Source organism: Scyliorhinus canicula, chromosome 6 (genome assembly GCF_902713615.1).
Source record: "Scyliorhinus canicula chromosome 6, sScyCan1.1, whole genome shotgun sequence".
NCBI classification, from domain to species: domain Eukaryota; kingdom Metazoa; phylum Chordata; class Chondrichthyes; order Carcharhiniformes; family Scyliorhinidae; genus Scyliorhinus; species Scyliorhinus canicula.
The window spans coordinates 8494100-8506905 of NC_052151.1; the positions used below are offsets into that span (position 1 = coordinate 8494100).

The 12806-nt window shown below is 44.4% G+C and overlaps 1 protein-coding gene across 1 annotated transcript in view; it reads left to right on the top strand.

Annotated features, from left to right (window-relative positions):
* Positions 1-12806, top strand: part of LOC119966923 (dynein heavy chain 8, axonemal-like) — a 1786259-nt gene that overhangs the window by 865415 nt on the left and 908038 nt on the right. The window contains exons 32-33 of the mRNA XM_038798881.1: positions 9623-9685; positions 11721-11821. Coding sequence (XP_038654809.1) covers positions 9623-9685; positions 11721-11821 — 164 coding nt within the window. The remainder of the gene's footprint in view (positions 1-9622; positions 9686-11720; positions 11822-12806) is intronic.

Consider the following 12806-nt stretch of genomic DNA (forward strand, 5'->3'; position numbering starts at 1 on the left):
AGCCGCGTTAGGGACCTGGAGCTGGAGCTGGATGAACTTCGGATCATTCGGGAGGCGGAGGAGGTTATTGAGAGGAGTTATAGGGAGGAGGTCACACCTCAGGTAAAAGAAGAAGGTAGATGGGTTACCGTCAGGGGAGGGAGAGGGAACCGGCAGGCTGTGCAGGGATCCCCTGTGGTCGTTCCCCTCTATAACAAGTATACCGTTTTGGATACTGTTGCGGGGGACGACTTACCAGGGGTAAGCAATAGGGCACAGGTCTCCGGCACAGAGTCTGTCCCTGTTGCTCAGAAGGGAAGGGAGAAGAGAAACAGAGCACTTGTCATTGGGGACTCCATAGTTAGAGGAACAGACAGGAGGTTCTGTGGGAACGAAAGAGACTCACGGTTGGTGTGTTGCCTCCCAGGTGCCAGGGTTTGTGATGTCTCTGATCGTGTTTTTGGGATCCTTAAGGGGGAGGGGAGCAGCCCCAAGTCGTGGTCCACATAGGTACCAACGACATAGGTAGGAAGAGAGATGGGGATTTGAGACAGAAATTCAGGGAGCTAGGGTGGAAGCTGAGAGCTAGAACAAACAGAGTTGTTATCTCTGGGTTGTTACCCGTGCCACATGCTAAGTGAGAAATAAGGAGAGAGAGGAGTTGAACACGTGGCTACAGGGATGTTGCAGGAGGGAGGGTTTTGGTTTCCTGGCTAATTGGGGCTTATTCTGGGGTAGGTGGGACATCTACAAACAGGATGGTCTTCACCTGAACCAGAGGGGTACCAATATCCTGGGGGGGAGATTTGCTAGTGCTCTTCGGGGGGGTTTAAACTAATTCAGCAGGGGGATGGGAACCTAAATTGTAGTCCCAGTGTACAGGATGTTGAGAGTAGTGAGGTCAGGGATAGGGTTAAAAGTTCGAAAGAGGGCACCGGCAAGCAATACGCTGGTTTGAGGTGTGTCTACTTCAACCCCAGGAGCATCCGGAATAAGGTGGGTGAGCTTGCAGCATGGGTTGGTACCTGGGATCTCGATGTTGTGGCGATTTCGGAGACATGGGTAGAGCAGGGACAGGAATGGTTGTTGCAGGTTCCAGGATTTAGATGTTTCTGTAAGAACAGAGGAGATGGTAAAAGAGGGGGGGGTGTGGCATTGTTAATCAAGGAAAGTATTACGGCGGTAGAAAGGACGTTTGAGGACCAGTCTACTGAGGTAGCATGGGCCGAGGTTAGGAACAGGAGAGGAGAGATCACCCTGTTGGGAGTTGTCTATAGACCTCCGAATAGTTCCAGAGATGTAGAGGAAAGGATTGCAAAGATGATTCTCGACAGGAGCGAGAGTAACAGGGTAGTTGTTATGGGGGACTTTAACTTTCCAAATATTGACTGGAAATACTATAGTTCGAGTACCATAGATGGGTCAGTTTTTGTACAGTGTGTGCAGGAGGGTTTTCTGACACAGTATGTAGACAGGCCAACAAGGGGCGAGGCCACATTGGATTTGGTACTGGGTAATGAACCCGGCCAGGTGTTAGATTTAGATGTAGGTGAGCACTTTGGTGATAGTGATCACAACTCGGTTATGTTTACTTTAGCAATGGGCAGGGATAGGTATATTCCGCAAGGCAAGAATTATAGCTGGGGGAAAGGCAATTATTATGCTATTCGGCAAGATTTAGGATGTATAGGATGGGGAAGGAAACTGCAGGGGATGGGTACAATCGAAATGTGGAGCTTTTTCAAGGAACAGCTACTGCGTGTCCTTGATAAGTATGTACCTGTCAGGCAGGGAGGAAGTTGTCGAGCAAGGGAACCGTGGTTTACTAAGGAAGTTGAAGCACTTGTCAAGAGGAAGAAGAAGGCTTATGTTAGGATGAGACATGAAGGCTCAGTTAGGGCACTTGAGAGTTACAAGTTAGCCAGGAAGGACCTAAAGGGAGAGTTAAGAAGAGCGAGGAGAGGACACGAAAAGTTGTTGGAGGATAGGATCAAGGAAAACCCTAAGGCTTTCTATAGGTATATCAGGAACAAAAGAATGACTAGAGTAAGATTAGGGCCAATCAAGGATAGTAGTGGAAAGTTGTGTGTGGAATCAGAGGAGATGGGGAAGCGTTAAATGGATATTTTTCGTCAGTGTTTACACTGGAGAAAGACAATGTTGTCGAGGAGAACACTCAGGTTCAGTCGACCAGGCTAGATGGAATTGAGTTCAAAAGGAGGAGGTGTTAGCAATTTTGGAAAATGTCAAAATAGATAAGTCCCCTGGGCCAGATGGGATTTATCCTAGGATTCTCTGGGAAGCCAGGGAGGAGATTGCAGAGCCTTTGTCCTTGATCTTTATGTCGTCTTTGTCGACAGGAATAGTGCCGGAAGACTGGAGGATAGCAAATGTTGTCCCCTTGTTCAAGAAGGGGAGTAGAGACAACCCTGGTAATTATAGACCTGTGAGCCTTACTTCGGTTGTGGGTAAAATGTTGGAAAAGGTTATAAGAGATAGGGTTTATAATCATCTTGAAAAGAACAAGTTGATTAGCGATAGTCAACACGGTTTTGTGAAGGGCAGGTCATGCCTCACAAACCTTATTGAGTTTTTTGTGAAGGTGACCAAACAGGTGGATGAGGGTAAAGCGGTTGATGTGGTGTATATGGATTTCAGTAAGGCGTTTGATAAGGTTCCCCACGGTAGGCTATTGCAGAAAATAAGGAAGTATGGGATTGAAGGTGATTTAGCGGTTTGGATCAGTAATTGGCTATCTGAAAGAAGACAGAGGGTGGTGGTTGATGGCAAATGTTCATCCTGGAGTTCAGTTACTAGTGGTGTACCGCAAGGATCTGTTTTGGGGTCACTGCTGTTTGTCATTTTTATAAATGACCTGGAAGAGGGTGTAGAAGGATGAGTTAGTAAATTTGCAGATGACACGAAGGTCGGTGGAGTTGTGCATAGTGCTGAAGGATGTTATAGGATACAGAGGGATATAGATAAGCTGCAGAGCTGGGCTGAGAGGTGGCAGATGGAGTTTAATGCGGAAAAGTGTGAGGTGGTTCACTTTGGAAGGAGTAACAGGAATGCAGAGTACTGGGCTAATGGCAAGATTCTTGGTAGTGTAGATGAACAGAGAGATCTCGGCATCCAGGTACATAAATCCCTGAAAGTTGCCACCCAGGTTAATAGGGCTGTTAAGAAGGCATATGGTGTGCTAGCCTTTATCAGCAGGGGGATTGAGTTTCGGAGCCACAAGGTCATTCTGCAGCTGTACATAACTCTGGTGCGGCCGCTCCTGAAGTACTGCGTGCAGTTCTGGTCACCACATTATAGGAAGGATGTGGAAGCTTTGGAAAGGGTTCAGAGGAGATTTACTCGGATGTTGCCTGGTATGGAGGGAAGGTCTTACGAGGAATGGCTCAGGGACTCGAGAGGAGAAGGCTGAGAGGTGACTTAATAGAGACATATAAGATAGTCAGAGGGTTAGATAGGGTGGACAGTGAGAGTCTTTTTCCTCGGATGATGATGACCAACACGAGGGGACATAGCTTTTAATTGAGGGGTGATAGATATAGGACAGATGTCAGAGGCAGTTTCTTTACTCAGAGAGTAGTAGGAGTGTGGAACGCCCTGCCTGCAACAGTAGTAGACTCGCCAACTTTAATGGAATTTAAGTGGTCACTGGGTAGACATATGGATGAAAATGGAATAGTGTAGGTCAGATAGGCTTCAGATGGTTTCACAGGTCGGCGCAACATCGAGGGCCGAAGGGCCCGTACTGTGCTGTAGTGTTCTATGTTCTATGTTCTATGTTCTAATCACCTGTTGCACCTGAAAACCAACTTTCTGTGACTCATGCACTAGCACACCCAGGTCTCTCTGCACAGCAGCAGACTTTAATATGTTATTGTTTAAATAATAATCCCGTTTGCTGTTATTCCTACCAAAATGGATAACCTCACATTTGTCAATATTGTATTCCATCTGCCAGACCCTAGCCCATTCACTTAACCTATCAAAATCCCTCTGCAGACTTCCAGTATCCTCTGCACTTTTCACTTTACCACTCATCTTAGTGTCATCTGCAAACTTGGACACATTGCCCTTGGTCCCCAACTCCAAATCATCTATGTAAATTGTGAACAATTGTGGGCCCAACACGGATCCCTGATGGACACCACTAGCAACTGATTGCCAACCAGAGAAACACCCATTAATCCCCACTCTTTGTTTTCTATTAATTAACCAATCCTCTATCCATGCTACTACTTTACCCTTAATGCCATGCAACCTTATCTTGTGCAGCAACCTTTTGTGTGGCACCTTGTCAAAGGCTTTCTGGAAATCCAGATATACCACATCCATTGGCTCCCCGTTTGAGGTAATTTCCTCAAAAAATTCCACTAAATTAGTTAGGCACGACCTGCCCTTTATGAACCTATGCTGCGTCTGCCCAATGGGACAATTTCTATCCAGATGCCTCGCTATTTCTTTCTTGATGATAGATTCCAGCGTCTTCCCTACTACCGAAGTTAAGCTCACTGGCCTCTAATTTCCCGCTCTCTGCCTACCTCCTTTTTTAAACAGTGGTGTCACGTTTGCTAATTTCCAATCCACCAGGACCACCCCAGAGTCTAGTGAATTTTGGTAAATCATCACTAGTGCATTTGCAATTTCCCTCGCCATCTCTTTTAGCACTCTGGGGTGCATTCCATCAGGGCCAGGAGACTTGTCTACCTTTAGCCCCATTAGCTTGCCCATCACTTCCTCCTTAGTGATAACAATCCTCTCAAGGTCCTCACCTGCCATAGCATCATTTCTATCAGTCATTGGCATGTTATTTGTGTCTTCCACTGTGAAGACCGACCCAAAAAACCTGTTCAGTTCCTCAGCCATTTCCTCATCTCCCATTATTAAAACTCCCTTCTCATCCTCTAAAGGACCAATATTTACCTTAGCCACTCTTTTTTGTTTTATATATTTGTAAAAACTTTTACTGTCTGTTTTTATATTCTGAGCAAGTTTACTCTCAAACTCTATCTTACTCTTCTTTATAGCTTTTTTAGTAGCTATCTGTTGCCCCTAAAGATTTCCTAGTCCTCTAGTCTCCCACCAATCTTTGCCACTTTGTATGCTTTTTCCTTCAATTTGATACTCTCCCTTATTTCCTTCGATATCCATGGTCGATTTTCCCTCTTTCTTCCGTCCTTCCTTTTTGTTGGTATAAACCTTTGCTGAGCACTGTGAAAAATCGCTTGGAAGGTTCTCCACTGTTCCTCAACTGTTCCACCATAAAGTCTTTGCTCGCAGTCTACCTTAGCTAGTTCTTCTCTCATCCCATTGTAATCTCCTTTGTTTAAACACAAAACACTAGTATTTGATTTTACCTTCTCACCCTCCATCTGTATTTTAAATTCCACCATACTGTGATCGCTCCTTCCGAGAGGATCCCTAACTATGAGATTATGAATCAATCCTGTCTCAATACACAGGACAAGATCTAGGACCACTTGTTCCCTCGTAGGTTCCATTACATACTGTTCTAGGAAACTATCGCGGATACATTCTATAAACTCCTCCTCAAGGTTGCCTTGACCGACCTGGTTAAACCAATTGACATGTAGATTAAAATCCCCCATGATAACTGCTGTACCATTTCTACATGCTTCAGTTATTTCTTTGTTTATTGCCTGCCCCACCATAACGTTACTACTGTATTTGGTGGCCGAAATACAGCCATACAGTCATCAGAGCTTTGCATAGTGTCTTCACCTTGTTCGGTTTCCCCAGCTATGTCCACAGTGACAGGGGTTCGTCCTTCATGAGCGACGAGCTGCGTCAGTACCTGCTTGACAAGGGCATTGCCTCGAGCAGGACTACCAGCTATAACCCCAGGGGGAACGGGCAGGTGGAGAGGGAGAGCGCGACGGTCTGGAAGACAGTCCCACTGGCCCTACGGTCCAGGAATCTCCCGACCTCCCACTGGCAGGCGGTCCTCCCCGACGCGCTCCATGCAATTATGTCCCTCCTGTGTACGGCCACAAATCAGACTCCTCATGAGTGATTATTTGTTTTCCCTAGGGTCACTACCCCCGGGCCTCGCTTCCATCCTGGTTGAGGACACCGGGCCCTGTCCTCGTTCGGAAGCATGTCCGGACACATAAAACAGACACGCTGGTAGAGAGGGTCATACCCCTGCACTCAAACCCCCACTACGCATTTATCGAGCACCCCGACGGCCGACAGGACACTGTTTCCGTCCGGGACCTGGCATCTGCGGGATCTACCACTACTACTACTACCGCCGAAGTACCCCTCACACTACACCCCACCCGAACCCCCATGCCCTGTGTCCCTGCACCTACAGCCTTCCTGTGCCTCCTTTCACCCATCGCCGGTTATGAACGAAGCTCTGGAAGAACACCCCCGTAGTCCACCCTCGGATTCGGGTGCGGTACGTTTCAGCGCCGCCGTTTCAGCGCAGCTGTTTCAGCGCTGCCGTTTCAGCGCCGCCGTTTCAGCGCCAGGACTTTTCAGCGCCAGGACATTTCAGCGCCAGAAAAAAAAAATTCTCCAATGTTGTCATATAGTTATGACAGAATTTTTTTTGGCACCAAGCAATTTACAAATCTGTGAGTTCATAAAATGAAATAAAACTCAAGTGTTAACAAAATGTTTTTATTGTAAAAGATCCACTTATAAAGATCCAAAAACAGTACATTAAAACAATTTACAAATCTGTCAGTTCATAAAATCAATCATTAAAAAGAAAGTTAATTGGACATTCATTGGATATTCATTGGAAAAAACGCATTTAGTTTGTTAAATTGTGCCCTATTGAACAAAGGTAGTCAATTTCATTCCTGCTGCCATATTCGGAAACAATTTTCAATACCCTCTCATCAGCTTTTCTATATTTAAGTAATTTTAATTGAGGTTCATTGCCAGCTAAAAGTTTCTCGAAGTGCTCGTCTTTTCCCTTTTGAACATGCTTAAGGACATCAATGAACTCGGGGACTTCGGGGCCTCACGGTAGCATGGTGGTTAGCATCAATGCTTCACAGCTCCAGGGTCCCAGGTTCGATTCCCGGCTGGGTCACTGTCTGTGTGGAGTCTGCACGTCCTCCCCGTGTGTGCGTGGGTTTCCTCCGGGTGCTCCGGTTTCCTCCCACAGTCCAAAGATGTGCGGGTTAGGTGGATTGGCCATGCTAAATTGCCTGTAGTGTAAGGTTAATGGGGGGATTGTTGGGTTACGGGTATACGGGTTACGTGGGTTTGAGTAGGGTGATCATTGCTCGGCACAACATCGAGGGCCGAAAGGCCTGTTCTGTGCTGTACTGTTCTATAAACTTCCAGATAGTTGGGTGTGACATTAACAGTTCACTTTTCAATCTCCTGTTGGCCGCCTCAGCATAGTTATTTGTTCTGTCATCCCCATCTAATGTTCTTTGATACATATTCCACATCTCGGTAGGAAATAAAGGACTTCGTCTGCCTGCTCCTCGGCGATTAGGACGGCCGATATAATTGTCTTCAAAATAGTTTAAAACCGGAATTAACTCCTCCGGTAAATTACCTGCTAAAGAATCCACGTGACTGTCAAGGTCGTCAACTGGCACAAAACATAGGGCAGTTATCATTTTCGAATGTAATGCAAAATCGGGATTGCTCTTATATAAATGCATGAGACCAAAACCACTTATCTGCCTAAGTATATTTTGAGACAGATGAAAAAGGCAGCCTCTTACTTCTATATTGGGGAAGGAGTCTTTCATGGCGGTAAAAGCAGCGCGTTCAAAATCACAATTGATAATGGCAGGTCCTGCGTTTGTAATCATCTCTTTTACCGTCGCAAACAACATCATATAGGTCGCATACTGTTTGTTTTGTAAAAGCGCGTACAATACAGGGGGAACTCCGTTATTTTTCCTAACCATGATGATATAAACTTGATAAAATAGGTGTGGTGCTACCGCAAATGTTCCGTCAGCATACCAAGTCGTGGAAGTTGCCATGTGTTCTAACCAACTCTCTCTCCCAAATATAATAATCCGTTCGTTGTTCGTACCACTATCCTTTAAACAGAAATTTTCCTCAGTTTCTGGGGTGGGTTTATACATCATGTATTCATGAGGTAACTGAAGCTCTTGAATCGATCTTGGATTATCGGGGACCTGATTAACTTCGTCTCGTTTTCTACGAATAATTTTTCGCATTGCCTGCCTGTTTGGTAACTGTGCCATACCTGCCACGGACATTTTTTCAATGCACTTGTTGATAATCGTACTTGGAGGCTCACAAGTCTTTTCAGCCCGGTCTCTCACATCAGTTATGACCTTTTCCACTTCGATAGCAACTGCAGATGGGGGGTGAGTATGTTCGTTGATCTTTTCGATCACCTCTTTCTAACGTGTGAATGCGGGCCTTGCACCTACCATCCTCATGGCATCGCCAAAACTTAACTTGCTTTTGTTTCTTGCTTTCTTTGTCAAAACGATATATAAAACCTTCATGACAGAACTTCTCTCTGCCTCGCTTGCTTTTCACTGATTCAGCCATGGGTTTAAAGATATGGAACTTACCAGATTTACCAAAAGAAATTTACCAAATAACTAAGTAAGTATAAAAACTTGTTAACAAAACTCTAACATTATCTAAACAGTAATCATAATAAAACTCCAACAAAATCTAAAGACAGTTAGAACGATGAAACAACCAAATAACTAAGTGTAAAAGCTGGTATACCTGTGTCATACCTGTGACCATACTCAAGAATGATTTCTGAATGAATGAGCGCTGAAACGTCTTGGCGCTGAAATATTTGGCGCTGAAATATTTGGCGCTGAAATGTCCTGGCGCTGAAACGGCGGCGCTGAAACGTCGGTGCTGAAACGTCAGCGCTGAACTGTCCCATTCCCCTCGGATTCGCACCGAACATCTGCCCACAGCCATCCGAAGTGGCTGCAACTCCGGTGCTCTTTCGGTCCCAACGCACGATTCGAGCACCGGACCGACTGAACTTATAGGCCCGTCACCCCCCCATGGACTTGATTTTTTTAACATCGGGTGAACATGGTGAATGTATAATATATAAATCCACACTGTATATCACTGTGTCACTGTGGGCTCCATATGTGAGCCGTTGCGCGGTTCTGCCCACAGGGGGAAATGAGGAGCATGTACAGGGCCCCGCCCTTGGCTCCGCCCACAACTGGAAGTACAAAGTGCTGTGGTCTTGTGAGCCTGCTTTCAGTTCAGCTAGTCGCAGGCAGGCTCAGTTGTAAGTCGATTAAAGCCACAGTTTACTTCAACTTGTGTCTCTGAGTGAATTGGTGGTCGCATCACCATGGTGCCAGCATTAATTCTTTTTATAAAAAATGGATTTGTAATTACAAAGTGCCTTTTAAAGTCCTCAGTGTCTCGGCAGAAGTAAATTACATCCTCAAAAGCAATCATAGTGTTACATAAACAAATAGTTCAATTTGTAAGGCAAATAACGACCTTCTGTTTAGATCAATGAACTTTAGCCACTAATTAGTCCTGGTTGTAATTTCTAACAGTATCGGAAATCTTTGATCGCTGCCTTATTTAGAAATATACATTTCCTTCTCTCGATTAATAAACAATTCTGTGAACATTATATTATTTTCTGTTGTAGGAAGGTCCAATGGTTCCAGGTATTGCACCTTCAGAAGCCAGCACAAGATTACAGATCTTTCAGGTAATTGTAAAAATAATATGTTTGTAAATGAATTATTAAGGGCAATTAACTATCAGAAAAACATATCAGTCTGCAGATATTTCATCCTCTGTTTGGATCAGTTTTCCTGTATGTCCTATTTGCTGATGCCAATTTTTGCTTGAAATTTCAATGCCATTCTTGTATTTTTTATGTTGATCTACAATCCTTACCCACTTGTATAACCAAGGGATGAAAATACTGGACAATCACAACAGGTCTGGCAGCATCTGTGGAGAGAAAAGGGAGCGAACGTTTCGAGTCTAGATGACTTTTTCAAAGCAAAGGGCTGTACAACAAAGGCCTTTTCTGTTACAAAGCCATTAAATTGAATTCAACGCAAAATTCCTTTTGTTCCCATTTAAATTAATTTAGGTACTTTTACATGGAACTGCACCTCGAGGCTCAATTATCTGAGATCCAATGCCACAGCACAGTTTCTCTTTATTCCTTCACAAGCTACATTCACATTAGTTTCAAATTTCAAGGTCTTGCTTTTGGTAGACTTTATCCAAGTCATTTTGTATGTACCTTAACAGACAGATAACGTAACCTACCTATTTAACGTTTTCAGGCCACAAATTTTAATGGACCACTAGTCGTGGAGGTGAAACTACTTTTTTGTATTTATACCAGCACTCTAGAATTGTCTGCAAAATGGTACCATTAATTAAACTGTGCAGCCTCATAAAAAAAACTTCTGAAACTCCAAGAACAACTGGCCAAAGCGTTTCAAGTTTCTCCACCACCAAAGCATATTGCAGTAAATCACAGATATGCCGCCCAGAATTTTTCATCCTTTCAAATTAGCGCAATGCATTGGTTACCTGTAGCATAAAATCCCTATGGTGCAGAAGTGAGACCATTCAGCCCATAGAGTCTGCACTGGCCCTCTGAAAAAGCACCATACCGAGGTGCACACCCCGGCCCTATCCCCGTAACCCCACCTAACCTGGACATCGTTGGACACCAAGGGGCAATTTAGCATGGCCAATCCGCCTAACCTGCACATCTTTGGACTGTGGGAGGAAATGGAGCACATGGAGGAAATGCATGCAGACACAGAGAGAAAGTGCAAACTCCGCACAGACCCAAAGCCAGAAGTGAATCTGAGTCCCTGGTGCTGTGAGGGAGCAGTGCTGACTACTGTGCTACTGTGTCACCTGTGAGAGTCATAGCATCATAGGAATTTTGATCCAGGAAAATTTAGCTTATTGCTAACTGTGGTTACAGAATGAATTATTCTTCGGAACAATAATTCCATAGTTTTCTCCAGTGGGTGAAGAACCTGCTGTAGTTTTACTTGAGCAGTTAATTATGTGGAAAGTCCAAAGATATGCATATTAAATGGATTGACCATGCTAAATTACCCTTAGTGTCCAAAGGTTAGATAGGGTTATGGGATTGCGAGGTGATGGGCCTAGGTAGGGTGCTCTTTCAGAGGGTCGGAGCAGACTTGATGGGCTGAATGGCCTCCTTCTGCACTGTAGGGATGCTATGATTCTATGAAAGTGTGAGAAAGGATTCGCTAAAGAAAAGTTCTCCCTTTTATTGAATTGATTTGATGGCTGTTACTGGCCAACTACTTTCAGTTCCAAAGAAGTCATATTGGACTTGAAACATTGAGTGGGATTCAATGGGCAAGTCCGTTGGCAAGGTCTTGCAGCCCCTTCAATGGCAACCCCACGCTGCGTGTTCCCCGGTTGTGGAGGGTACGAACAATGGAATACCCCATTGACAGTGGTGGGACCAGAACATCTCGGCTCTGCCCAATGGCGGGCCATCTCCACTGCTGCAGAACATGATAGTACTTTCTGCCTTTACATCACTACTAACTGATCGCATGCAAAGATATGCTTGTAAGTTCAATTAGTTGAAATTGACACTGACAATTTAGGCTAGCAAGTGAGAAAATATAGCTTATAAAGATTTAATTCACATGGAAGAAATCTGCACATAATACCAAATTAAATAAAGCTGTTGGTGATCCTTATGTCTGAGCTGTGATTTGTTTCAGAGTTGGTTTGATGAGTTATGGAGGAAATTTGTGACATATTCTTCAGGAGAACGTTTATTTGGATTGCCAATCCAAGACTATGAAATACTCCAGAAAAATAAGTAAGTTACATTAGACACAGAAAAGCACTACATTAATTTATATGTGGTCATGTTAATTCTACTGCTGTCAGAATGCCCTGAACCTACCTGCACAATGACCCCCTTTTATGAATTTGGAATTACAGAGTTTTGAGGAAGATAATGATTAGGGATAGGATACTCTGTCAAAGAGCAGGCCTAAACATATTCAAAGAAAGAAAGACTTGCATTTTTGGCACACCTTTCCGTGCGCTAGCTCGTCACCAAGTGTTTTGAAGCCACAGAGGTCATTTTAAATGACATCATTAATTTCGCTTCATTATTGAAAATAGCCGTTTTATCTGCTGGTGTTCTAATTTGGCTGTGGAGCCTGACTTCAGACCGTTATAGCTTTCCACAGAGCAGGCAAGAATAAATTGTCCAATTTTGTTGGGATTATCTGATCTTTGTAGCCTGCCTTTTCTTCTGAGCTGCCTTTTTTTCTTGTAATTATTCAATGGAAACGTCGCTACCTGAGGTCACTCCACATTTTTCTCACACTTCATTCTGGATTTGTCACATTTTCTGAGGTTTGCCTTCAAGGTGTCATTGAATTTCATCTTAGTTCACCTTGCAGGTGGAGTTAAGTTTAAAGAATACTATTAGGTATTTTATTATCAATCATATATACGACATGACACCACTTTCTGAGCTGGCCTCTGATGATGAATTTTCAATTCCAGTCATTGGGGCGGCACGGTGGCCCAATGGTTAGCACAGCTGCCTCACAGTATCAAGGACCCGGGTTCAATTCTGGTCTTGGGTGACTGTCTGTGTGGAGTCTGCACTTTCTTCTTGTGTCTGTGTGGGTTTCCTCCGTGTTCTCCATTTTCGCCCCACAGTCCAAAGATGTGCAGGTTAGGTGAATTGGCCATGTTAAATTTCCCTTAGTGTCCAAAAAGGTTAGGTGGGTTACTGGGTAGGGTGGAGGCGTGGGCTTAAGTGGGGTGCTCTTTCCAAGGCCCGG